Genomic DNA, 27,209 nt, shown 5'->3' with positions numbered 1-27,209 from the left:
GGGTATGCTATGTGTGTGTTATAGCGTGTGTAGGGTTTGTGTGTGTGTGTGTGTGTGTGTCATAGTGTGTGTAGGGTGTGCTGTGTGTGTGTTTGTGTGTGTGCTGTGTGTGTGTGTGTTATAGCGTTTGTAGAGTGTGCTGTGTGTGTGTGTGTGTGTGTATGTGTGTAGGGTATGCTGTGTGTGTGTGTGTTATAGCGTGTGTAGGGTGTGCTGTGTGTTTGTGTGTGTGTGTGTGTGTGTGTCATAGTGTGTGTAGGGTGTGCTGTATGTGTGTGTGTGTGTGTGTGTGTTATAGTGTGTGTAGGGTGTGCTGTGTGTTTGTGTGTGTGTGTGTGTGTCATAGTGTGTGTAGGGTGTGCTGTATGTGTGTGTGTGTGTGTGTGTGTGTGTGTGTGTGTGTGTGTGTGTTGTAGAGTGTGTAAGGTGTGCTGTGTGTGTCGGATGTGCTGTGTTTGTATGTGTGTTATAGCGTGTGTAGGGTGTGCTGTATGTGTGTGTGTGTGTGTGTGTGTGTGTGTGTGTGTGTGTGTGTGTTATAGAGTGTGTAGGGTGTGCTGTGTGTGTGTGTGTGTGTGTATGTGTTATAGCGTGTGTAGGGTGTGCTGTGTATGTGTGTGTTATAGCGTGTGTGTGTGTGTGTGTGTGTGTGTGTGTGTGTGTGTCATAGTGTGTGTAGGGTGTGCTGTATGTGTGTGTGTGTGTGTGTGTGTGTGTGTGTGTGTGTGTGTGTGTTATAGAGTGTGTAGGGTGTGCTGTGTGTGTGTGTGTGTGTGTATGTGTTATAGCGTGTGTAGGGTGTGCTGTGTATGTGTGTGTTATAGCGTGTGTGTGTGTGTGTGTGTGTGTGTGTGTGTCATAGTGTGGGTAGGGTGTGCTGTATGTGTGTGTGTGTGTGTGTGTTATAGCGTGTGTAGGGTGTGCTGTGTGTGTCGGGTGTGCTGTGTGTGTGTGTGTGTCATAGTGTGTGTAGGGTGTGCTGTATGTGTGTGTGTTATAGCGTGTGTAGGGTGTGCTATGTGTGTGTGTGTTATAGCGTGTGTAGGGTGTGTGTGTGTGTGTAGGGTGTGCTGTGTGTGTGTTATAGTGTGTGTAGGAAATGTGTGTGTTATAGCATTTGTAGGGTGTGTGTGTGCGTGATATAGTGTGTGTGTGTGTGTGTGTGTGTGTGTGTGTGTGTGTGTGTGTGTGTTTTACCCACACAACCCGTCAAGATGTTCTGATTGCCTCAATGGAGTCTTGACCTCCGACTTGTTTTAGTTCTTGGTCCCTATCAATGCCTTACATGCCCCTGATGACGTATGTTTTCAAAGGCTTAGGTTATAAGTATCATATGTCACTAAGGCGTCTGGACTCTGATCGCTGTGGTATGACATTCCTCCACTAAACGTAGCAACAGATGTTCCCTGAAACAACAATGTTGCTGTAAAAGGACCCACACACACGTTTACCGTAACAGAGATGCAAGATAATGACGCAAATTTGCCAAACGTCAAACATCTCAGCAGGTGTGGACACAGATGTGGATCATCTGTGTCGGGGATTGCATAGGTGTGTCTGGGAGGGGTTTTATGTGCATTAGTGAAGCTTAGGACTGAAGAATAACATGGAGGCAATGACTGACCCATTTACCTGCAACAGAAGGAGAGGAAAAAACTCTGACGAACTGCGCAAATATTTTAGGGAGCATTCCATACATCATATTTTCCACTGTGCCGTCTTGGGCCATTAGTGTTCCTCATGGACATTATTTCCCCCTTCACCCAGTTGGACATGAGATTCTACCTGCAAGTCACATGATACAGCTCAACCAATAGACTAGTGTTAAAGGTTTAGAGGTCATCTGATTTGCCCAAACATTGATGCTGAAAATGTGTATAATATATCGTTTAACTTTCACTCATGAAATTGTAACAAATTCCTTTACAGTGACAGCATGAATATGTTGTGTTTAAACGATGGTTTGACAGAGGACATAATTCATATTTTGGGGTTTAAGACCACACATTCATCAATAGTTTCTATCGATTCATCGATAATCATACTGCATATTCCCAAATTGCCATAATCCCCTTGCTGTTTGGATGTTGACCTGAAAGGGAACCGTAGGAGCTCATAATAAGCCAGTCCATTCCAGGCATCAGCAGATGAAAACGGCTTTGGAAAAGAAGACGGAAAAAAACAAAATCATTTTATTTTTCTATTCTTCAAAATCTCAACCTGGTCCAAGTGGGGAAACTTACAAAGCTGTGACTTGGGTGATCTGCAAAATACCATCCGCTTCTGGCTTCGGCAGCAATTGTTTCCACCTCATCATAGACCTACAGGCAAACAGACACCAAAATAAAACAAAGACAAAAATACATTACCCTATATTGCTAACATTTTGATTCAATATTGAGTCTTGTTTTGGCGTTGACGGTTAAGGTCGTTTGATTCGTTTGTGGAATGTTTTTCCACTCAACTCAAGGTGATTCTTCTCCACAGTCACAGAGGATGAGTTTATAAATCAGTTAATGGATGAGAGAGGCTGAACAGCCAGAAGGAGACATACACACGCACACAGGTCTAGACGCAGATCAGATCAGCACCCTGAGTGTGTGTGTGTGTGTGTGCATACGTGTGTGTTTGAGCACTTCATTTGACGTCCACCCTGCCCATGCCCTGTATGTGTGTTTTTGTGTGTGTGCGAGTGTGTGATGGTGTAAGTGTGTGTGCATGTGTGTGTGTGTTTGAGTGCTTCATTTGACCTCGCCCCTGCCCTGAATGTGTGTGTGTATGTATATGTGTGTGTGTGTGCTGTGCATGTGTGCGTGAGTGAAGTTTTCCGGCTGCGTGGCTCTGGTTGGCAGGTGGGCCTGATGAGGTGGTGAAAGGCTATAAAATGGAGGATGGGAACGACCAATCGGTGATTACTAAAGCAGAACGACTACAACGTGTCTGACCTACATGGTTCTGAACTCAGCCACTGAAATATCACATTTTCCCCTTTCAGGAAGGGAGAGGGAGAGCGGCAAATACCAGATCATCTGCAGTCACCATAGGGTTAGGGGTCAGGGTCAAGGATAGCTCCAGACAGTGTCTGACAGGTAGATGGCTATCTTGAACTAAACCAGGAAACATTCCACTACAGGATATCTGGACAGCATGGAGAAGGCCTGGAGATAGTGAACACAGGAAATGTATTAAGAATGGAAATGAGATATGTTATGGAAACAGTTATCTTGTCATACATCATTTATCTTTCCCGGAGTATGGGGATCATTGACTAGACTAAAACGGACAAAAAATGGACTAAAACTGGTTCTCAGAATCAAATCAAAGGCACCTGTCTCACTTCAGAGGTCTCGTAGCATTTTAGAGTACTTTTGCCATTTTTGTTGGTACATACAGTATTTAGTCCATCCCCTGCATTTTTGCCCTCCCTCTCTCCCTCCCTCCCTCCCTCCCCCTTTCCCCTCCCCCTTTTATCACTCTATCTTCTCTCCCTCCTCCCTCTTTCTCTGGCCACCTATTCTGTGCCCAGTACAGAGGGACAGAGGTGGTATTGTGCTGTACAGAGAGAGTTTCCTCTGACGTCCCCCTGAAGTTCTCCCGAGGCTTGGGCATAGCTTTTACAGCAAAGACATAGTTATGTAAGCCGAGCTCAGACAATGCCCCCCTGTACTCACTGTTCTGTCTCTTCCTGTGTCTTCAACACTGATTACACTCAGGCTATAGGGGCAGGGAGAATGGAGGGACGAGATGGGAGGGAGGTGGAAGAAGGTAGGCGGAGGTGGATGAGGTGGAAGGAGGTGGAAAAGGTGGAAGGAAGAGGAAAAAGGTTGAAGGTAGAAAAAGGTGGGAAAAGGTGGAAGGAGGTTGGGAAAGGAGGAAAAAGGTGAAAGGAGGAAAATGTGGAAAAATGTGAGAGAAGGTAGAAGGTGGAAAGAGGTGGAAGGAGGTGGAAGAATTTGGGAAAATGTAGAAAAAGAAGGAAAAGGTGAAAAATTATGAAAAAGGTGGAAAAGGAGGAAAAGGTGGAAGGAGGAAAAGGTAGAAAAAGTTAGGAGGTGGGAAAAGGTGTAAGGAGGCGACAGGTAGTCTAGCGATTAAGAACGGTGGGCCAGTAACCGAAAGGTTGCTGGTTTGAATCCCTGAGGTAACTATGTGAAAAATATATTGATGTGCAAGGCACTTAACCCAATTTTTTTCCTGTATGTCGCTCTGGATCTGCTAAATTACGTAAATGTAATGTAATGTAAATGGTAGGTGGAAAAGGTGGAAGTAAGAACAATAGTTAGAGAGAGAGGTTGAATAGAGAGGTTGAACAGAGGGATGATGCTCTACATTGACCTCTGGACATGGCGTATGTCCATTTCCTGGAACATTCAGCCCTCAGATGAACCCTGACACACCTGTCTATGGCTGGTATACTATACAAGACAAAGAAAGTAGGTCAGTATGATCCAAAAATATTATTACACTTGAATCTACATTTTAATAACTACAGCCATTTTGTGATCTGACTAAATGCATAGTCTTTGATGTCTAAAGGAAATGAACCAGACATTCTTTTTCTGATTTTGTTCTGAATCTAGGTGTTTTTCTTGTTTATAACCCCTGAATTATAATATTTAAAGGCAAGTAGACTGTCTAACCATAACACATATCTGTCCTAATGGATATTGGTGAATGAAGCCTGTGAATATGACGGTGTGTAGGGACTTCCTGTTTGAATAGCCCTGCCCCCTCTGGCCGAGGCCTCGTTCCTGTCTCGTGTGACGGCATGTGGGATGGAACCTCAGTGCCAGAGGGCCGGAGCTCCTAGAAACACACACATACACACATTCATGAACACACTTCGCATTCCAGCGGCCTGGTTCTGGCAGAACCGTGCAGGATGACTGACTGCTGTCTGGACCCAGACATAAACACCCAGGCACACGTTTAGTCACATGCGTACGCTCACACACACACATGTGCATGCACACACACACGCACGCACACACACTGTGCCCAATGGCTGTAAACATTGATGGATGAGTCTGCAGTTGAAAGGCGTTTTTATGATGCTGCCCTACTACTGTATACCAGCACGTGTTTGTGATGGGTTACTGTACATGTTGCCAAAATGCCATGTTTGGGTGTGTGATCATAGTAGGCGTGTTACCACACGTGTTGGATGTATTCGCCAAAGATGCACGTGTTCGTGACGGGTTTTGGGGATTGGTACAGTAGAAATTAATGGAGATTGTGTGAGAGAGGGATGAGAGCAGAAGACTCTTGAATATTGGACTTGTGGGACACCCCTCTTTTCTAATTTTCCTCATACCTCCATTTTTGCAAGAGACTCTTACATCACCTTTAAGCACCTTACAACTTTGGGCTAAATGAAGAGAGCAGTAACGAGTGGTAGAGTGAGAGAAATTAAAGGGAGGAAAAAGGAAGGAGAGAAAGAGAGAAAGAATGAAAGAAAGAATGAGAGAATAAGTACAATGAAAAATCAGCAAGGGCCTTAGGGATGGAAAAGACTGCCATTGCAGAAAAAAACGAATGGAAAAATAGGAAGAATGAAAGGGGGGGATGAGAGAGAGAGAGAGAGAGAAAACGAAAGAAAACGAAAGAGAGAAAAAGAAAGGGCCAGAGAGACCGAAGAGAGAGCGAGAGTGGGTGTGACGCCAAGTGAAAGAGAAAGGGGGTGTGTCCGCCTCCGTCTGTCCCCTCCCTCTGTAGGTATAGATGCTACAGGCTGGTCTCCCTGCATCCCAGAGCACAGCACAGAGCCCCAGAGCATCAAGCCCTTCAGCCTCAGACACAGCCTCAGCCAGAGCCTGTCCAGTGTGCTGCACTAGTCCTGAGACCCACCAGCTCAGTGAAGTAGTCCAGCCACCAGAGTCAGCATACCTCACACAGAACTAGGATAATTACTTTACTATCCTAGTTCTACTATCCTAGTTCTAATGTTCTAGTTCTACTGTTCTAGTCATGTACAAGGCTCAGTCTGTGAACTAGTCCAGAGCTGGTTGATATTTACTCTGTGAAAGTTCTCCAGTACTGTAGTCCAGTAGCTCACCTTAGTCCACCTCTTAGTCCTGGACTGAGATTATTAAGTCTTCAGTCAACTGCATCTAGTGAGAGCCACCAGCCAGTCCTGAGACCGCTGCAGATCACCTTCCACCATGCAGCTCTCACACACCTTCCTCGTCTTCCTCTTCCTCCTTTTCATCGTTGGGATTGCACTGGCCGGCTCATCCACGGCTCGGAGAAGCAGAGGTAAGTGACATCTGTATCACCATCATTGCCATGTAAAACCTTTACAGTCAACTCCAAAGAAATGCAATGTTAATGGAATTGCTTGGCTTGTATAAACTGAAAAAGACTTGAATTAGAACTGAAGAACTCCAATGCAGAGCTTGCAGTTATACAATATGCACGTATCAGGAGTCGACTTTACATCACATAGCATGAATATATGTTGTTATGGGAATTCTGCCATGCAAATTATAGGCTATTGAGTTTTGCAAAGAAAGTTAGCCTCAGATTGTATAAATGAAATGTGAATGAAATTTATGTGGACATGCAGTTGAATTAAATGTGGTCACCCATGCACATTATATTATTGCAATGCATTTGATGATGGTGACTGCTCAGGTTCATGAAGAATTGTTGGACCAAACTATACAGTATTGGTGGCTGGTATCTTATCACAATCAGACACAGTTAAATCGTAGTAGACAGCTTCGATGAATCCTGTAGTGATTATGCGTTCAGATAATATTGCTAGACATTATTGCAGTGTTGGATCTGAAACTGGCATGTGACTGATATTAAAATCCTTCCGCTGAAACTACGCCCAATGCTATGAAACTGCTTGCTCCATTACATGGTCCAAACCAAGGTGACGATTTCATTTTCATGCTATGTGGTTGTGGTATAGGACTCTGCATACTATGCAGCATGATGAATGGTACGCAATTGTTATTATATGTTGGGTGGTATGTCCTGCAGATGTTGCCGTGACGTCCACAGGTGGCCGTTGCCTTGCCACACATTGCCAGGAAGGCCAATGATTCTAATGTCTAGAAGCATGCACCCCAGTTCCTCGTAAAGTTTGTCCTATTGTGCCACAATGTAAAATACACTACACTACTGTAGGTCTACTGTACATCATGCTGAAAATGGATGAACTGTCTTTAGTTGACCTGGAGCAAGGTGTTCCAATTCACTACAGACCATGTCCATAATTGTGCTTGTGCTGTTTTTATGAGCCACGTGAGTTTGTCCCATTTCTATGAAACAAGGTGGGCAGGTGATGATGAGAGAGGTTAACTGCTGCCAGAGTAGTATATAATGTAGTATATAATGTCGAGATGCTCATGTCTCCGTCCTAACAATGGTAGTCGTTGTCCTAAAGGCAGAAAGGCAGCCGACAAGCTTAGGTCTGCATATAAAGCCCATAGAAATACATTGGGCTTATTTTGGACAGATTTTGACGTTAGTGAAACCTCTCGCTCTGCCTCTTCCTCTCTGCTGCCTCTAATAGTGTTCAGTTTGCACTAATGAAAGTGTTTCCAGGTTACAGGTCAGGGTTGTTGGTAGTTTGGCCCTTTGTCCTTGTCTCACCTTTGAGACAGAAAATGTGTTTTTATTGCAGTTGAATTATTTTAAATTCAAGTGAAATAGATAGAACAGTAGACATTACAAAGAAATAGAGGCATTTCAAATGTCATATTATGGCTGTACAGTGTTGTAATGATGTGCAAATAGTTAAAGTACAAAATGGAAAATAAATAAACATGAATATGGGTTGTATTTACAATGGTGTTTGTTCTTCACTGGTTGCAAGTCTGTCTGTCTGTCTGTCTGTCTGTCTGTCTGTCTGTCTGTCTGTCTGTCTGTCTGTCTGTCTGTCTCTCTCTCTCTCTCTCTCTCTCTCTCTCTCTCAGCAGTTAGTTATTTTTCAACATGTTTTAAATGGGGCCATAAAATGGAATCTGTTTAATATGGGAATCAGCCCTGTTTTGAGGGATCACTCTGGTTAGGATTTTCACAACAGTCACGGGAAACTCTGCCATGCTGTCCCATTAACCCACACCCGCTCTGACGCATACACAAGGGTCACACACACACGTGCACACACACACACACTATATATATACACGCAGTGTGTTTTAGTTTAATTCTGGCTCCCGTTTCCCATGTCTCCACAGTGCCGCCACACTGTTTTCTGTAAATTAAAGTTGGGCACTTTGAAAACTTTGATGCTAATAAAGCTGATTTTAAGTGAGTGAGACTACAGAGGAGAGTCGGTTAGAAGGGCAAGCACTGTGGAAAAACTGTGACATTGGCTTACAGACAGTTCCACAGTGTGTTGTTAGCTGAAGTTGGCTTACAGACAATAACATTGAGATTGGATGAACGAGTGTAACGTGAGTTTGCTTTGGAGGTCTGTCAGAGGTGGGTGTGGCTCTTCATTTTGACATGTGTTCCCTGTCCCTAGTTGGAATATGTTACGTCAAGTTATCTCTGGCTGAAGTGACCTCAAATACAGACTCTGGATCAGTTTGTTGATGTGCTTTATACTTCTTTGTGCATGTTGGGTGTGTGTGCTCTAACAGCCTGAGAGATGGACGGATGGATGAGAGAGGTTTAGAAAGATGGAGGGATGATTAGAGAACAATGGAGTGCCGGAGAGATGAAGGGAGGGAGAGTTGGTGAAAGGGAGAAATGGAGTTTTGTTGCCAGAGAAAAGAAAACAACTGCAGTTGAGCCATATGTGGGAGATATAGTATGAGATCAGGGGGACCAGTGCAGGGGATAGCGTGGGAGCCTTAGCCCAGGCACGGCTTGCTCCAGCTGGGCTGTGAGGTAAAGCTCCCCCTGAGAACCCGAAGCATGGCTGGGCTGGCCCATGGCCGAGGGTGTGGTGTAGTGGTGTGGAGCCCACTATAGCGTATCAAATCCCCTCTCCCCCATCCCCCATTGGAATTTTGTGACAGGTGAGGTCTGCTTGTCATTTCTTACCACCTTCAAGCTGTTTCTGTTTTTCTCAAAGTTGACTCTTTTTGTTTGGAGACAGAACCATTCCAAACACTTTTTCTTCTAGTTGGACAAGAGAGATTTTTTACACTTCATTGAATTAAATGAAGCCGACTCTGTTACCAAGAGTCGTAAAACTTGTCTTTGCTGGCCGTGGGAAGCCAAGTCCCTTTGCACCTCTCCACCTTCTCATTCCCAGGATGGAAACACAAGAACTAAACACCTGCAGAGCTGCGTAAAGTCAACTAGAGCCATAAAGCCCCACGCACACAAAACCTACCTAGCAGTGTGTGAATGTGTGTTTTATGTACTGTATGTGCATACAGCGGGATAATATTAATCAATGTCCTTTCAAAGAGAGGAATGAATAGAGGAATGATAGGACACGAGAGAAGAGAAATTGAAAGACGGAGGGCCGAAAACAAGCTGCCAAGAGGATCTAGTTTGGGTGTGCAAAAGAGCAAGACTTAAATCAACAATGTGACAATGCTGATTCCAAAGCTACACACACACACACACACACACGCGCACAAACACCCGCGGAGTGGGTGTTTGTAAATTTTCATAGCAGCGAGAGCACTGAGCTCACCCTCTGACAGGCCTAATGACCACCTCCCTCTCCAAGAGGACCATCCATCACCAGGGATGAGCCAAGATGGCCGTCGTGAAGTCCAGTCGCCTCCAGTCAATGTTTCCGCTCAGTGTCTCCTGTCCAAGGGAGCTTCTGCAATCCCAAGAGGAATAGTGGGATCAGAGAGGAAGTATTTATTGTATCTTTTAAGTGTGCTGGCTGTGTTTTCATAGTTTGGCTGATCCTTTGGTCCACTTTTTGTGGTGATTCACATGTATGAATTTGAGCTTGCATCTCTTGAGCAATGCAGGATTTCCGTTTAGGATTGTTGAAGTTTAAAGGGCCAATCTGCAGTTGCTACATCCATGTTTCGTGCTTAAATTAATGATAAATACCCATAGACCTTATAAATGCTTCATGAGCTTAGTTCGACTGTCGTACCCCATCAGAACCAAAAATGTAAACTTGATTTACTCCAATGTTTGTATACAAAATAAATGCAAACAAACGTTTGATATTATGGATGGTCAGTCCTTGCATCCATAGCTCTATGATTTTGAATGGTTGCATTTCTCCATTCCCATCCCTTAGCGAAACATTGCCCCTTTAGGTACAGCTAGGTGCTTTTCTCTGATATTTTCATGAAGTGTGATAATGGATAAAGCTGCTGTAGCAAACCTTATGACATGGTGACGGGCAGAGTTCTCCTCAATAAAAACACAACATCTCACTGATCCTCCCTCTTAGCAACCACTCAGACAAACCCTGCAGCTATTTGGAAAATGTGCATTGGCTATCACCTTCTAATAACATCCAGTTGACATTTATGAAAGGCCTTATGATTTATTTATCCATTGCATAATACAACAATCAGCATTGCTGCTGAGATCTGGAACACAGTGTGTCCTAGACAACATGAAGTACACCGTACACACTGTGTCCTTATCACAACATAATGCACAGCCTCTTCATTTACATTTAATTACTATGGTAGCACATGTGAGTAATATGTTGTTGCTATAGGTGCAAACTTCTCACCCGGTGCAAACGCTTAGTAATTTAATTATGGGCCTTGGTTGTCAGAGGTATCCCTTGTCTTTGTGGTTCATCAGTGCAAGGTCATAGAGTCAGTTGATACATGGCATTTAGCGGAAGTATTTATTCTTTACAAATAACAGGCTAACTAGAGGTGTGCTGGCTTCTGCCCTCAGTACAGCCCTAGGTGCGTGTGTGCGTGTGTGCGTGCGCGCACAATGCCGGAGGTGATGATCAGGTGGTTCTGGATTTTCATTTGGTCGTCAAGCTCTAGGTCAGTTGTGACCGTGACAAGGCTTTGGTCAGTTTGAACATTCTGTGTCATTCCTAATCATCTCTGCCTCGTATCCAAGACGATACCAAAATCCTCTTCTTCCCTTAGATATCTGTGTTATGGTTGGCTAATATTCCAATTTCTTGTTATCTATTCTGGTGGCTTGGTTGTGAACAGTTTCCCTTTGATGTAGATTGATGATTGGGGTTATGATACTGTCTATTTATAAACTTCCAGTCATGTTAGACTGGAAATACAGATAAGTCCCTGTTGTAGAACGGCCAAACTGTTGGGATTTGGACCAGGTTGTTAGGGGACTGAGCCAATGTTTGCTTGTTTTGGAGTTGGAGAAACGCAGCCAGAAATTTCCTGATGTTTCATACACTGGAAAGCCCTCTCATTGGAGCCAGAGCTAGAGCCAATCCCCCATTGTTTCATCAGAAATATAGAGGGAGAAACAAAACAAATGCAGTCTTGATAGGAAACACACAGTTGGCAAAGACTGAGGCTATTCATCAAAGCATGGTTTCCCCTCATTTCTCCCCAACCTCTTTGTCTCTGGCGTCCGCTGGCAGTACGTGCACATTTATTTTTCAAAAGCACGTTCCACAATTTGCATTTTACTCTTTAGTTTGCCCCTAGATATCTCACTGCAGTTCGCTGAATGCACATGCTGTACAGTGAGGTAAAATGTCTGAGAATTCTGCTCTCAGACTTACTGTGTAAGTCAGACTTACCACTTACTGTGTATTTGCCACTCTCTCATACACCTTTGCTTTACTTCTCTCTGTTTTTGTGTTTATCTTCACGTGTTAACGAGGCAGACACTTTAAATCCTTCCCTAAACTCTCATACCAAACACAGTCCTGGCCAAAGGTCTCTCACCCTGCTGTTTACACTACCAGTAAACACCAATGAAACCAGTTTTCTGCCTCTGCACTGCACTTTTCTCTGTTTGGGTCTTTGTCTCTCTATGGTTTCTGTCCTTGTGTAACCTGTTTCTCTGAGCTCCTTGGGTAGGGCATGTGGTCTTGGGGGTTCAAACGCTGTTGATTTTGGCAGGATATGTCAAGTGTCTTCACTGACATTTTCAACCTCTCCCTGTCCAAGTCTGTAATACTAACTTGTTTAAAGCAGACCACCATAGTCCCTGTGCCCAAGAACACTAAGGTAACCTGCATAAATGACTACTGACCCGTAGTACTCAAGTCTGTAGCCATGAAGTGCTTTGAAAGGCTGGTCATGGCTCACATCAACACTATTATCCCTGAAGCCCTAGACCCCCCACTCCAATTTGCATACCACCCTAACAGATCCACAGATGATGCTATCTCTATTGCACTCCACACTGCCCTTTCCGACCTGGACAAAAGGAACACCTATGTGAGAATGCAATTAATTTACTACAGCTCAGCTTTCAACACCATAGTGCCCTCAAAGCTCATCACTACGCTAAGGACCATGGGACTAAACACCTCCCTCTGTAACTGGATTCTGGACTTCCTGAAGGGCCGCCCCAGGTGGTAAGGGTAGGTAACAACCCATCCGCCATGCTGATCCTCAACAAAGAGGCCCCTCAGGAGTGCGTGCTCAGTCCCCTCCTGTACTCCCTGTTCACTCATGACTGCACAGCCAGACACGACTCCATCATTACCATCAACACCGTCATTAAGTTTGCCGATGACACAACAGTGGTGGGCCTGATCACCAACAATGACGAGACAGCCTATAGGGAAGAGGTCAGAGACCTGCCCATGTGGTGCCAGGACAACAACTTCTCCCTCAACGTGATCAAGCCAAAGATGATGATCGTGGACTACAGGATAAGGCGGACCGAGCACGCCCCCACCAACGGGACTGTAGTGGAGCAGGTTGAGAGCTCCAAGCTCCTTGTTGTCCACATCACCAACAAACTAAGATGGTCCAAGCACACCAAGACAGTGGTCCTAAGATCCTCAAAAGGTTCTACAGCTGCACCATCGAGAGCATCTTGACTGGTTGCATCACTGCCTGGCATGGCAATTGCTCGGCCTCCGATTGCAAGGCACTACAGTGGGTAGTACATCACTGGGGCCAAGCTTCCTGCTATCCAGGACCTCTATACCAGGCGGTGTCAGAAGAAGGCCCTAAAAATTGTCAAAGACCACCCACCCTAGTCATAGACTGTTCTCTCTGCTACCGCACGGCAAGCGGTACCGGAGTTCCAAGTCTAGGTCCAAGAGGCTTCTAAACAGCTTCTACCCCCAAGCCATAAGACTCCTGAACATCTAATCAAATGGCTACCCATACTAATAGCATTGCCCCCCCCCCCCACCCCCTATTTTACACCGCTGCTACTCTCTGTTATTATCTCTGCCTAGTCACTTTAATAACTCTACCTACATATATTACCTCAACTAACTGGTGCCCCCTCTCATTGACTCTGTACCGGTACCCCCTGTATATAGTCTCGCTATTGTTATTTTACTGCTGCTCTTTAATTACTTGTTACTTTTATTTCTTATTCTTATTCATATTTTTTTTAACTGCATTGTTGCTTTGGGGCTTTAAGTAAGCATTTCACTGTAAGGTGTATTCGGCGCATGTGACTAATACAATTTGATTGATTTGTTTCCGTTGTCTATGTAAACGAAACCAGTCTTGAGACTATTATTATTCCAATTCAAAGCAGCCTCTGTCTGTGTGTGTAGAGAAAGAGGAAAGGCATTCATTGTGCCCAATGTGTGTGTGTGCCCTCCATTCCGACCTTACTGAACACTCTCCTCTCCCACAGTGCGACGTCAGAACATGAAGGTGAGGATCAACGCTACAGGCGACACCATCGTGATGAAGTTTGTACGTCCGAACGCTGACACCAAGCTGGAGGGCTACATCCTGGGCTACGGCAGCAGCATGTTCTCTAAACAGTTTATCCAACTCCCAGAGAACGGACTGCCATACGAGACAGAGATTGGTGAGGCGTGTGTGTTTTGTGTGTTATGTATGATTGCATGATCATTCCCCATAGCATTGACAGTATAATCAAAATGTGAATGATGCCATGTAGGTTTTCCAAAGGAATACAAAGATTTGAGCCTTTGAGGCTTACAGACCAGCAACTATAGAGTGGTTTCGCACACAGACAGTATGTGTGTTATGTTGACGGTTTAGTCATGTTTTGATTAATGTCATCACCGACAGAGAACACATCTGTGCAGACTCCAACACCCCTCCAACACATACACACCTACACACCAGTGGAGGCTGCTGAGGGGAGGACGGCTCGGAATAATGGCTGGAACAGAGCAAATGGAATGCCATGTGTTTGATGTATTTGATACCATTCCACCTATTCCACTCCAGCCATTACCACGAGCCCATCCTCTCAAATGAAGGTGCCTGCAACGTCCTGTGTTACACACATGAAGATGCACACACACACACACACACACACACACACACACACCTCACTCGCAGTGTAATGTCAAAGACAGCCTGCCCTATTCATTTCTGGAATGTTCGGTCAGGTCACATTTGGGAACGTCCAAACTCAACCCCATTGAGGGCCTCCTGAAACACGATCAAATTCAGAGTCAATAATTAACAATCTTCTGTGATCAAGGCTATTCCCTGACTCTATTCCAGATGCCGAGCCCAAGTACCTGATCGCTGTCCAGCCCATCCCAGTCAATGATGTGAAGAAACAGTGCACAGGTACCACACATGCACCAACTCCAAGTGTTACCAGTAATAATGTGATAAATGATTGACTCTTTTCTCATTTATGCCCATTCCTTTCAATCTGACGAGATTTACCTTTGAACTGACCCCTGTGACTCCATAGGCAACGTGAACCTGGAGAAGCCCCTCCACCTGGTGATTGGGTCCGTGACCCCCACCTCCGTGCTGCTGTCCTGGGGAACCCTCCTCAAGACGCCCTACGAGGGGAACATCATGAACGACTGCCTGGAGGACGGGTGAGTTAGCGCATGCACGCACATGCACGCTCAGCAGAGTGAGCCAGTACAGGTACACAGCCCACATCCCAACCTACCTACAGGGGTTCCGGTGCTAGTTCGTCATGCTCTGACACCATAGTAAGAAGATTATTTTCCCAGCTTGAGAAAAACAAAGCTGTATTTCACTCAAACTCACCCTCATATTATATACAACAGACAGCTTTAAACATGTGGTCGAACTGCAACACATCGTCTGCCAGTCTTTCTGGTTACTGAGTGGAGGTGGAAGGCAGTGGGCGAGGGCACAGGTGTTTAGTAGTGGTTGGAGTGATCCTCATCCTACACATCAACTCATTGACACATTCTTCTCTACTTCTCTAAACTTCCCCTGGAAAAGACATTGGAAAGCTTGACCTCACCCTACTCTGCTCCCAGTCCCTGCTGGCTTTTTAAACTCTCTAATGTCAGTTATGGCTGTCACTGCCCTGTGCCCCTGGCCTGCACAACACGTCTCAACCAGGATACCAGAACTTACAGCTTTACTTTCATGGCAGTCACTGACACAAAATGGTGGACAGACTCTCACAGTTTTATAACAAGCCATTGTTTTAACTTACAAATCAATCCTAGGAAACTGTGCCATCATAACGCTTTACCATCCATGTTACCACACCATTTCTGACATTTCTATTCCATTCTATGTTTGTTGACACTTGTCACTACAGCATACACAATGTTCTAATACTGCTGATGAAAATGTGTGATAATGAACAATGTTGTGTTCTATCTGGGTTGACGCAGGAACTACACGGTGCGCTACCGTGAGAGGAACCGGAAGTGGACCTACCAGACGTGCCCCGCAAGCGACACGGTCATCGACAGCCTTAAGCCCAACACGGCCTATGAGTTTGGTGTCCGACCCAACAACAAGGAACGCAGCGGAGTATGGAGCAAGCCAGTCATCCACAACACCAACATGAGCGGTACGTACCTAAACCCTTCCCCTCTTTCCTTCCATAGTTCAAATCATTCCCCCTTTAAATGCCCAAAATTGATGCAGCATTGACTCTGTCAGCATCTCACACAGATCACATGTTTTATATTTACTGTACAGTATATTCCTTGTGGTCCAATACTAGTAACATATATTCTATTAGTTCCAGTTATTCATTAGTATTGTGTTGTGTTTTCCAGGGAAGGCCATGCAGAAACCCTACAAACCAAGGACACCTCTGAAGCCTGTGGTAAGTGCTGCACACATTGCTCTTTTACTGCCCTCTAGTGATTATGTAGTGTGCTCTAGTCATTATGTAGTGTGCTCTAGTCATTATGTAGTGTGCTCTAGTCATTATGTAGTGTGCTCTAGTATGTAGTGTTTTAGTATGTAGTGTGATCTAGTGTGTAGTGTTCTCCAGTATGTAATGTAATGTAATTTGTGTAGTGTGCTCAAATGTGTAATGTGCTCTAGTGTGTAGTGCGCTCTAGTGTGTAGTGTGCTCTAGTATGTAATTTGTGTAGTGTGCTCAAATATGTAATGTGCTCTAGTGTGTAGGGTTTCAGTATGTAGTGTGCTCTAGTGTGTAGTGTGCTCAAATATGTAATGTGTGCTAGTATGTAGTGTGCTCTGGTGTGTAGTGTGCTCTAGTGTGTAGTGTTGTAGTATGTAGTGTGCTCTAGTATGTAGTGTGCTTTAGTGTGTAATGTGCTCTAGTATGTAGTGTTCTCTAGTATGCAATGTGCTCAAGTATGTAAGGTGCTCTCGCTTGTAATGTCTTCTAGTATGCAGTGTGCTCTAGTATGTAGTGTGCTCTAATACGTAAAGTGTTATAGTGTATAGTGTGCTCTAGTATGTAATGTTCTCTCGTGTGTAATGTGCTCTAGTGTGTAATGTGCTCTAGTGTGTAGTGTTTTAGTATGTACTGTGCTCTAGTGCGTAATGTGCTTTAGTGTGTAGTGTGCTCTAGTGTGTAGTGTGCTCCAGTGTGTAGTGTGCTCAGGTATGTAATGTGCTCTAGTGTGTACTGAGCTCTAGTGTGTAATGCGCTTTAGTGTGTAGTGTGCTCTAGTGTGTAGTGTGCTCTAATGTGCTCTAGTATGTAATATGCTCTAGTGTGTAGTATGCTCTAGTATGTAATGAGCTCTAGTATGTAATGAGCTCTAGTATGTCGTTTTTTAGTATGTACTGTGCTCTAGTGTGTAATGTGCTCTAGTGTGTACTGAGCTCTAGTGTGTAATGCGCTTTAGTGTGTAGTGTGCTCTAGTGTGTAGTGTGCTCTAATGTGCTCTAGTATGTAATATGCTCTAGTGTGTAGTATGCTCTAGTATGTAATGAGCTCTAGTATGTAATGAGCTCTAGTATGTCGTTTTTTAGTATGTACTGTGCTCTAGTGTGTAGTGCGCTCTAGTGTGTAGTGTGCTCTAGTATGTAATTTGTGTAGTGTGCTCAAATATGTAATGTGCTCTAGTGTGTAGGGTTTCAGCATGTAGTGTGCTCTAGTGTGTAGTGTGCTCAAATATGTAATGTGTGCTAGTATGTAGTGTGCTCTGGTGTGTAGTGTGCTCTAGTGTGTAGTGTCTTAGTGTGCTCTAGTATGTAGTGTGCTTTAGTGTGTAATGTGCTCTAGTATGTAGTGTTCTCTAGTATGCAATGTGCTCAAGTATGTAATGAGCTCTAGTATGTAATGAGCTCTAGTATGTTGTTTTTTAGTATGTACTGTGCTCTAGTGTGTAATGTGCTCTAGTGTGTGATGTGCTCAAGTGTGAAATGTCCTCTAGTGTGCACTGTGCTCTAGTGTGTAATGTGCTATAGTGTGTAATGTGCTCTAGTGTGTAATGTGCTCTAATGTGTAGTGTTTTAGTATGTACTGTGCTCTAGTATGCAATGTGCTCTAGTATGTAATGTGCTCTAGTGTGTACTGTGCTCTAGTATGCAATGAGCTCTAGTATGTGGTGTGCTAGTGTATGTGTTGTGGTCTAGTGATTATGTAGTGTGCCCTAGTATGCAGTGTGCTCAAATATGTAATGTGTGCTAGTATGTAGTGTGCTATGGTGTGTAGTGTGCTCTAGTGTGTAGTGTTGTAGTATGTAGTGTGCTCTAATACGTAAAGTGTTATAGTGTATAGTGTGCTCTAGTATGTAATGTTCTATCGTGTGTAATGTGCTCTAGTGTGTAATGTGCTCTAGTGTGTAGTGTTTTAGTATGCACTGTGCTCTAGTATGTAATGTGCTCTAGTGCGTAATGTGCTTTAGTGTGTAGTGTGCTCTATTGTGTAGTGTGCTCTAGTGTGTAGTGTGCTCAGGTATGTAATGTGCTCTAGTGTGTACTGAGCTCTAGTGTGTAATGCGCTTTAGTGTGTAGTGTGCTCTAGTGTGTAGTGTGCTCTAATGTGCTCTAGTATGTAATATGCTCTATTGTGTAGTGTGCTCTAGTATGTAATGAGCTCTAGTATGTAATGAGCTCTAGTATGTCGTTTTTTAGTATGTACTGTGCTCTAGTGTGTAATGTGCTCTAGTGTGTGATGTGCTCAAGTGTGAAATGTGCTCTTGTGTGCACTGTGCTCTAGTGTGTAATGTGCTATAGTGTGTAATGTGCTCTAATGTGTAGTGTTTTAGTATGTACTGTGCTCTAGTATGCAATGTGCTCTAGTATGTAATGTGCTCTAGTATGTAATGTGCTCTAGTATGTAAAGTGCTCTAGTGTGTACTGTGCTCTAGTATGCAATGAGCTCTAGTATGTGGTGTGCTAGTGTATGTGTTGTGGTCTAGTGATTATGTAGTGTGCTCTAGTATGTAATGTGCTCTAGTGTGTAGTGTGTTCTAGTATGTACTGTGCTCTAGTATGTAATGTTCTCTAGTGTGTAACGTGCTCTAGTATGCAATGAGCTCTAGTATGCAATGAGCTCTAGTATGTGTTGTGGTCTAGTGATTATGTTGTGTGCCCTAGTATTTAGTGTGCCCTAATATGTAGTGTGCTCTAGTATGTAGGGTGCGCTAGTATGTAGGGTGCTCCAGTATGTAGTGTGATCTAGTATGCGCTAGTATGTACTGTAGTGTGCTCTAGTATGTAATGTGCCCTGTTATGTAGTGTTCTCTAGTGTGTAATGTTCTCTAGTGTGTGATGTGCTCTTGTGTGTAGTTTTTTAGTATGTACTGTGCTCTAGTATGTAATGTTCTCTATTGTGTAATGTGCTCTAGTGTGTAGTGTTTTAGTATGTACTCTACTCTAGTACGTAATGTGCTCTAGTGTGCAGTCTGCTCTAGTATGTAATGTGCTCTAGTGTGTGATGTGCTCTAGTGTGTGATGTGCTCTAGTGTGTGATGTGCTCTAGTGTGTGATGTGCTCTAGTGTGTGATGCGCTCTTGTGTGTAGTGTTTTAGTATGTAATGTGCTTTAGTGTATAATGTGCTCTAGTGTGTAGTGTTTTAGTTTGTACTGTGCTCTAGTATGTAATGTGCTCTAGTGTGCAGTTTGCTCTAGTATGTAATGTGCTCTAGTGTGTGATGTGCTCTAGTGTGTGATGTGCTCTAGTGTGTGATGTGCTCTAGTGTGTGATGTGCTCTAGTGTGTGATGTGCTCTAGTATGTAGGGTGCGCTAGTGTGTGATGTGCTCTAGTATGTAGGGTGCGCTAGTATGTAGGGTTCTCCAGTATGTAGTGTGATCTAGTATGCGCTAGTATGTACTGTAGTGTGCTCTAGTATGTAATGTGCCCTGTTATGTAGTGTTCTCTAGTGTGTAATGTTCTCTAGTGTGTGATGTGCTCTCGTGTGTAGTTTTTTAGTATGTACTGTGCTCTAGTATGTAATGTTCTCTATTGTGTAATGTGCTCTAGTGTGTAGTGTTTTAGTATGTACTCTACTCTAGTACGTAATGTGCTCTAGTGTGCAGTTTGCTCTAGTATGTAATGTGCTCTAGTGTGTGATGTGCTCTAGTGTGTGATGTGCTCTAGTGTGTGATGTGCTCTAGTGTGTGATGTGCTCTAGTGTGTGATGCGCTCTTGTGTGTAGTGTTTTAGTATGTAATGTGCTCTAGTGTGTAGTGTGCTCTAGTATGCAATGAGCACTAGTATGCAAAAAGCTCTATTATGTGTTGTGGTCTAGTGATTATGTTGTGTACCCTAGTATGCACTGTGCCCTAATATGTAGTGTGCTCTAGTATATACTGTGCTCCAGTATGTAGTGTGATCTAGTGTGCGCTAGTATGTACTATGGTGCTCTGTTTTGTAGTGTGCTCTAGTGTGTAGTGTGCTCTAGTATGTAGTGTGCTCTAGTATGTAGTGTTTAGTATGTACTGTGCTAAAGTATGTACTGTGCTAAAGTATGTAATGTGCTCTAGTGTGTAACATGCTCTAGTATGCAATGAGCTCTAGTATGTGGTGTGCTAGCGTATGTGTTGTGGTCTAGTGATTATGTAATGTGCTCTTGTGTGTAATGTTCTCTAGTATGTAATGTTCTCTAGTATGTAATGTGATCTGGTATGTAATGTTCTCTAGTATGTAATGTGCTTGTGTGTAATGTGCTATAGTGTGTAGTGTGCTCTAGTATGTAGTGTTCTCTAGTATGTAATGTGATCTGGTATGTAATGTTCTCTAGTATGTAATGTGCTCTAGTAAGTCTACAGAGTGTAATATAAGAGCTGCAAGCAGCACATTCTTTCCATCCTACTCCTTATTGGAAAATAGCTAAACAACCAGCTAGCCATATTTGGCCAATAGCAGTAAAGAGGACCTTAGCCAGCTAATATCTGCATTACTAAAGAGGAGAGGAGAGGATAGGATAGGATAGGAGAGGAGAGGAGAGGATAGGAGAGGAGAGGAGAGGAGAGGAGAGGAGAGGAGAGGAGAGGAGAGGAGAGGAGAACTGGAGGAGGAGAAGAGGGCAAAGTAAATATTGGATTTTGGAAAGAGGTGAAGCAGAAAAGAGAGGAGAGAAGAGAGTGGAGGGAAATATGGAGAGAAGCGTTAGCCTTAACTTTCTGGCCGTGCTAAGTGACTGGACTGTGTGTCTCTGTCGTCTCACGTGCCGCCGGCCCCGCTCTCGTAAAGCTGCACAGCTGGCCAGCATCAGCCGCAACACTGGCACTTCCTGAGGGAAAGTTGGAATAACGATCTTCCCGCTGGAGAGTTTACAGATCAGACATGGAGAAGAGGGCATGGGGTTATGTAAGAGGGAGTGAGAGAGAGTGAGCGAGAGTGAGAGTGAGCGAGAGCAAATTGATTCTTTGACTCACTAAATTAGTGAAGTAGATAGCTCTTCATACTATCATTGTATAATTTTTTCATTTTATTTAACCTGTATTTTTCCAGACAATTCAATTAAGAACTAATTAAGAACTTATTTACATTGACGGACAGGCCAGTGACGACTCATACAGTATCATCTCTCTTTCTAAACCCCCTCCCTGTCACTCCCCCACATCTCTCTTTCTAAACCCCCTCCCTGTCACTCCCCCACATCTCTCTTTCTAAACCCCCTCCCTGTCACTCCCCCACATCTCTCTTTCTAAACCCCCTCCCTGTCACTCCCCCACATCTCTCTTTCTAAACCCCCTCCCTGTCACTCCCCCACATCTCTCTTTCTAAACCCCCTCCCTGTCACTCCCCCACATCTCTCTTTCTCTCCCCCCATCTCTCGCTCACTCTCTTTCTCTCTCCTAATAGAAAACGGTCAACATGCCACGGGCCTTCTTCCCTCCTCGTCACGGTAAGCCAATAGACACAGACAGACAGACAGACAGACACATTGATTTGACACACACACACACACACACACACACACACACACACATTTTCACTCTTCACATACGCTGCTGCTACTCGGTTTATAATCTATCCTGATTGCTTAGTCACTTTTGCCCCTACCTAGAGTACGTGTACATATTACCACAATTACCTAAACTACCTCGTACCCCAGGACATTACCTCGGTACTGGTACTCCTTACATAGCCTTGTTTTTGTTATTTTGTGTTACTATTTCATTTATTTATTGTATTATTATTTTATTTTTTTACTCTGCATTGTTGGGAAAGGGCTCATGAGTAGGCATTTCACGACAAAATCTACGTCTGTTGTATTCAGTGCATGTGACAAATACATTTTATTTTGACACACACACACACAGACACACACTCCTGCTTTGGTCATACCCACTGAACCCTGGTTTAATACAGCGGCAAAGACTTTACAGGACTTGATGATTTATCACTCTCCCTCCGAAACGTCTGTTTCACCCCTCCTCACTGAACCCTGCTCTGAGGAACCAGCACTGAAAGAATTTTTAATAGGACGTCTGATTTACGACTCTGCAGACACGACCTCATCATCATTCAGTCCCATGTTATACAGTAATCTCTTATTCGTCCTTCTGATTACCACAGTGTTTATTCCAGGTGACCAGAGAAGATGGCATTCCTGTTGTACACACAATACATGTTGCCTTGGATGACGATGTGATCAGCAAGATGCATGCTTGCTAGGGCTGTCAATGTTTTGAAATCATCCTTTTGACAGGCATGCTGTACTTAGGCCATACTGTACAATCTGCTCTTAACTGTAATGCACTGAGCCCATACATACAGTACATACTGCACTGCAGTGAACTGAACAGAGCTGCATGCATGTTATTTTCATTTGGAAGCTCCAGGATGGCAAAGTGATGATAGCTGTTTTGATGTGTGTCCCTTCCTTCTGTTCAGCTGTCCATAACAGGAGCCAGGGCAGAACCCTCTTCAGGACACCTGTAGCTCCAAGGACCACCTTCGGTAATGAGCCATGCAGCTATGTCCTATGATCTCTCCTTCTTGACCTTGCCGTTTTTTTCAATCTTATACTTTTCATGTCTCTTTCTTTTACTCAGAAAACCATTTCACAGTTTATATCCTGTAGCAGGACATCAAATCTCTCTCCACAGATTGTGTGTGATTCTTAAAGTTTGCTATATTCCTCAGCGCCAACCTCGGCCAATAGACAGCACTTCGTGTCCACTCCCCGACCCACAATGCCTCAGGTGCAGCACGAGCCAACTGGTAAACAGACAGACACTTTACTCCCTAATGAGACAGGACGGCTTAACCGTCAGCCAGCTTGGCTGCAGCCAATGAAAGGGTGGGCAGGCGTGGTTTCAGAGGGATCTTTTTTATGATTGGCTGCATGAGTAAGATTGGTATGCACTGAGTACAGTAAGTAGAGAGCCCCGGATCTCAGGAGAAGATGGCTGTCAGTTCCAATACTGCCTCAGACAATTCTCAAGAAGGTGGAGGTAGGTTGCCATGGCAGCATGACTTAGCCACGTGGTTGTATGGGCCTACTGAGAACATCCCAGGACCTTTTGAGCATATTGCATAAGCGCTGCTTGTTCCCGCAATGCGTTTCTCATCAGTTTCATTCCACAAACAAGTCAATCGTCTCTTTCTGTCTTCCTCTACACTCTTAGAAATAAGGGTTCCAAAACTATTCTTTGGCTGTCCCCATAAGATAACCCTTTTTGGTTCCAGGTAGAGCCCTCTGTGGAAAGGGTTCTACATGGAACCCAAAAGGGTTCTACCTAGAATCAGATAGGGTTCTTCAAAGGGTTCTCTTGTGGGGACAGCCGAAGAACCCTTTTAGGTTCTAGATACACTCTTAGAAAAAAAGGTGCTACCTTTGTCTCACTTCTTTACAGTCTCTGTGCATCCATTTGTCCATACTGTGTATCAATCAGCATCTTATACCATGATACCTGTCCACATTCATTAAGACATTTAAAACATTCCACTCAACATTCCCCAACACAACTGTTCATTTAGAATCATTGTTTTAACTCACAGTGCTTTGCTTTCAGCCAGTTGCAGTCTAGAAGGTGTTCAGTCTGCATGATGAAGTAGCATGCTACAAAATTATCACGCTTTCTCCCCAACAGGAACAGAGCCTCAGCTCTACCATAAAATGTCCTAATTTTTCATCTTCTATACTCTGTACCTCCTTTCTATCCTATCCCTTCCCTTCCCTTCCCTTCCCTTCCTATCCTATCCTATCCCTTCCTATCCTATTCTGATCATTCCCTTCCTATCGTATCCTATCCCTTCCTATACATTCCCTTCCTATCCTATCCCTTCCCTTCCTATCCTATCCATTCCCTTCCTATCTTATCCCTTCTCTTCCTATCCTATCCATTCCCTTCCTATCCTATCCCTTCTCTTCCTATCCTATCCATTCCCTTCCTATCCTATCCCTTCCCATCCCTTCCCTTCCTATCCTATCGATTCCCTTCCTATCCTATCCCTTCCCTTCCTATCCATTCCTATCCAATCTTTCATTGTATTCCTATTTGTCTATCGTTCCTGTTGTCCCTCTGGAACAAAAGTTCGCAAAACGTCAGGAAAAGGATAAAGTACCTGAAATAGATTAATAACAACAATACATTTATTGGTGATTTGCTTTTAACTCATTACATTTAAAGCCCTACCTGTCTGTTTATAACACAACTACACCACAAGCACCCCACAACCCTAACTGTGCTAGCATCACCATTATATGGCCATTAACATGAGAAGTGACACTGGGATGCCATGTTATATACTCATCTACAACCTTCTCCTTCCTCTCTCTCTCTCTCTCTCTCTCTCTCTCTCTCTCTCTCTCTCTCTCTCTCTCTCTCTCTCTCTCCTCTCTTCTCATCCTTCTGTGAGTTGAGGTAAAGTACCTGATCGGATTGAACAATCAATCAAAGATGGTCATTCAAATCCCTCATTAGGTGATCAATACTCCCTCTGTTAAAACTTCATGGATCACAGTCATCCAGTGGCACACAGCCAAATGTATTTTGGATGGCCGTCACTCACAGGTGTCCTAGGCCTGGTAGCAGCGTATGTGTGTAGTTACACGGTCGTTACACTGTAAACTGCTCCATATGGGCTCAGATCCTTTGAAATCCAACCCTCTGTATCAACATCTTGCCAGGTATATGTTATGTGCTGATTGAGGTTCAGGATAAGTTTCCCTAGCCCAAGTCGTAAACACATATCAGCCCGGTTATCGGAGAGTCTTTCTATCTATTTTCTATGGTTCTTCTATTTCATCTGTTAATGGATTCTATGGTTTCTCTAAAACATTCTATTTCCATGCCAATTTCTCCTCTTCGTTTTCCATTGTCAAAGACCTGTCCTTGGAGTACTGTCTGTTCTATTAGATTATATTTCTATGGCCTCATTGTACCACTCTCCTCTCTCACCCACCCCAGGACGAGCAGATCAGATCATATCTGCCTCCTCTCCTTCTGTGGATCTCCCCCGTGCCTCACCTGCCATCCCCCTGCCCTCCCCCAACCTCTCCTTACTCTCCCCTCAGCTCCTACCCTCCCCCACCCTCCCCCATGCCTCCCCCCAGCTCCTGCCCTCCCCCAACCTTCCCCTGACTTCCCCAGCTGACCCTGTACTTAACCCCAATCGTAACGGACAGAGACACAGGGGACCGGCCCAGGCTAGGCCCCAACAGGCCCAGCCCCAACAGCCTGCTAAGGTCACCCAGAACCGACAGACCCCCACGGGTAAAGATCTTGCTCTCTCCCCTCACCTAGGCTCTATCAGAGCCATAAAAACATGTATAATGGATCATTGAGTCCAAGTTTCTTAACCTCTGATAACAAACAAAGTTCTCTCTCACACAGCTCCCAGCCAATATCAGGTGGGACAACCTCTACCAAGTTAAGCCCTCATCACTGAGAGGGCCAATAGTAACAGCCGGAGTAACGATGACAACATTTAGTCCTATCACCATCTCTGTTGTCATCCAACCTCATGAAACCCAAAGCTCTCATTTGTCATGTCTGTTCACCATCAATCAATCATTCATTGGATGTCATCGTAGCTTACACATAACACTGTTGTCATCATAGATCATACACCGTTGCTATGGGTTGTTGTTTGTGTTGCACCACATACCTGTGTTCAAATACATGTGTATTTGAGTATCTGGTATTTAAAATACTTTTTGAGTACTTTCAAATACACAACTCAAAACAAGTAATTTTATTTGAGAATTTGTATGGTTATTTGTAAAAACCAAATAGTCTACCAAATGTATTTGAGAGTATTTTTTTCAAATACTTATTTCAAATACTATTTTCAAATACTTGCAGGTTAAATGCATTGGATTATATTTGATTATTTTCAAATACTTTCCAAGTGTATTTCTAAATACATTAAAATATTCAACTACTTGTCTTTTCAAATAAAATGTATCTGAACACTTACTTTGAATGCATGCAAAAGTAATTGAGATATTTGAACCCAGGCCTGTTGTACCCTCAACCCCTTCTCCATCCTTATAGGTGCAGTGAAATGTGTTGTTTTATAGGGTTAGCCATAGTAGTACAGTGCCCCTTGAGCAAATTGTTCAAGGGAACATTGACAGATTTTTCACCTAGTCAGCTCGAGTATTCAAACCAGAGTATTCAAACCTGGCTACCTGCCGCCTACCATTACAATGAACTATACACCTCCACCCCTCCATCACTCGTGCCTATCCACCTCCACCCTCATTCCACCACACTCACCGCATTCCTGATCATTTCAGATACTGGAGAGTTTGCTCACTTGCATTATTCAATCATCCAACTTTTATGGAATATAATAGAAGGTCTGTTGAAGTTTTGTTTCGTATCCTCATGGATTCTTTTCACTTCACTCTTCCTTTCCACATCTGCATCTTTCTTTCATTCATTCATTTACCCACTCACTCATTAATTTACCCACTCACTCATTCATTTGTTTATCATCCAGGGCTGCTACCATCTCAACTGAATGACCCCTGAACCTCGTCTCCATGGAATCGGACCCCGTCTCTCTCTAACCCCTCTACTACACCTCTCCTTGTTCATCTAGGTACCAGCTTCCTGAGACCTTTGACCCCTACCGAGCCTCGCTCTCCTTCACGCTCTGTCGTTGTCACGGTGGCCAGAAACACAACGTTGCCTCGCAGTCGCGTCTCTCTCTACTCCACCCCTAACGGCATCAGACCTCTCTCTCTACCCAGGGACACCAACACCAACTCCTCCCTCACCTCCGACACACCAGGGGGTAATGGAGCAATCTTTTCCTCTTCTTCCTCCTGCTCACCCTCCTCTTCCTTATCTTTATCTTCCTCCCCAGCACTACCTCGGGTCTCACTCTCTCTACCTCCTCTCACTCTCTCTCACACACACAGATGAACCGATCTGGGTGGCATGGGCTCTTGGTCCAGAGTGAACCATAGAATGTGTAATATGCCTAATAATGTCTGCCAATGTTTTTGGACGCATATTTGCATTCGTGTGTGTGTCCAGTACATGTGGTCCAGACAGTAAGTCTCTCCAAAACCTCCTTCCCTGCACCCATACTCAGAGGCCCTCCCCTTTGG

The 27,209-nt window shown here is 44.1% G+C and overlaps 1 protein-coding gene across 5 annotated transcripts in view; it reads left to right on the top strand.

Moving 5' to 3' along the window:
- Nucleotides 1-5,729: 5,729 nt before the first annotated feature.
- Nucleotides 5,730-27,209, top strand: part of LOC110502006 (target of Nesh-SH3) — a 37,923-nt gene continuing 16,443 nt past the window's right edge. For 2 of the 5 annotated variants that reach the window (XM_036959547.1, XM_036959546.1), the window contains exons 1-11: nucleotides 5,730-6,255; nucleotides 13,675-13,854; nucleotides 14,526-14,594; nucleotides 14,725-14,857; nucleotides 15,641-15,822; nucleotides 16,034-16,083; nucleotides 21,497-21,539; nucleotides 22,532-22,597; nucleotides 22,784-22,861; nucleotides 25,054-25,359; nucleotides 26,696-26,890. In XM_036959547.1, the coding sequence (XP_036815442.1) occupies nucleotides 6,162-6,255; nucleotides 13,675-13,854; nucleotides 14,526-14,594; nucleotides 14,725-14,857; nucleotides 15,641-15,822; nucleotides 16,034-16,083; nucleotides 21,497-21,539; nucleotides 22,532-22,597; nucleotides 22,784-22,861; nucleotides 25,054-25,359; nucleotides 26,696-26,890 (1,396 nt within the window). In that variant the 5' untranslated portion in view covers nucleotides 5,730-6,161. The remainder of the gene's footprint in view (nucleotides 6,256-13,674; nucleotides 13,855-14,525; nucleotides 14,595-14,724; nucleotides 14,858-15,640; nucleotides 15,823-16,033; nucleotides 16,084-21,496; nucleotides 21,540-22,531; nucleotides 22,598-22,783; nucleotides 22,862-25,053; nucleotides 25,360-26,695; nucleotides 26,891-27,209) is intronic. The other 3 variants (XM_036959548.1, XM_036959549.1, XM_036959550.1) reach the window with 3 other exon arrangements.

This window comes from Oncorhynchus mykiss, chromosome 22 (genome assembly GCF_013265735.2).
Source record: "Oncorhynchus mykiss isolate Arlee chromosome 22, USDA_OmykA_1.1, whole genome shotgun sequence".
Classification (NCBI taxonomy): domain Eukaryota; kingdom Metazoa; phylum Chordata; class Actinopteri; order Salmoniformes; family Salmonidae; genus Oncorhynchus; species Oncorhynchus mykiss.
This window is presented reverse-complemented; position numbering and strand designations above follow the sequence as displayed.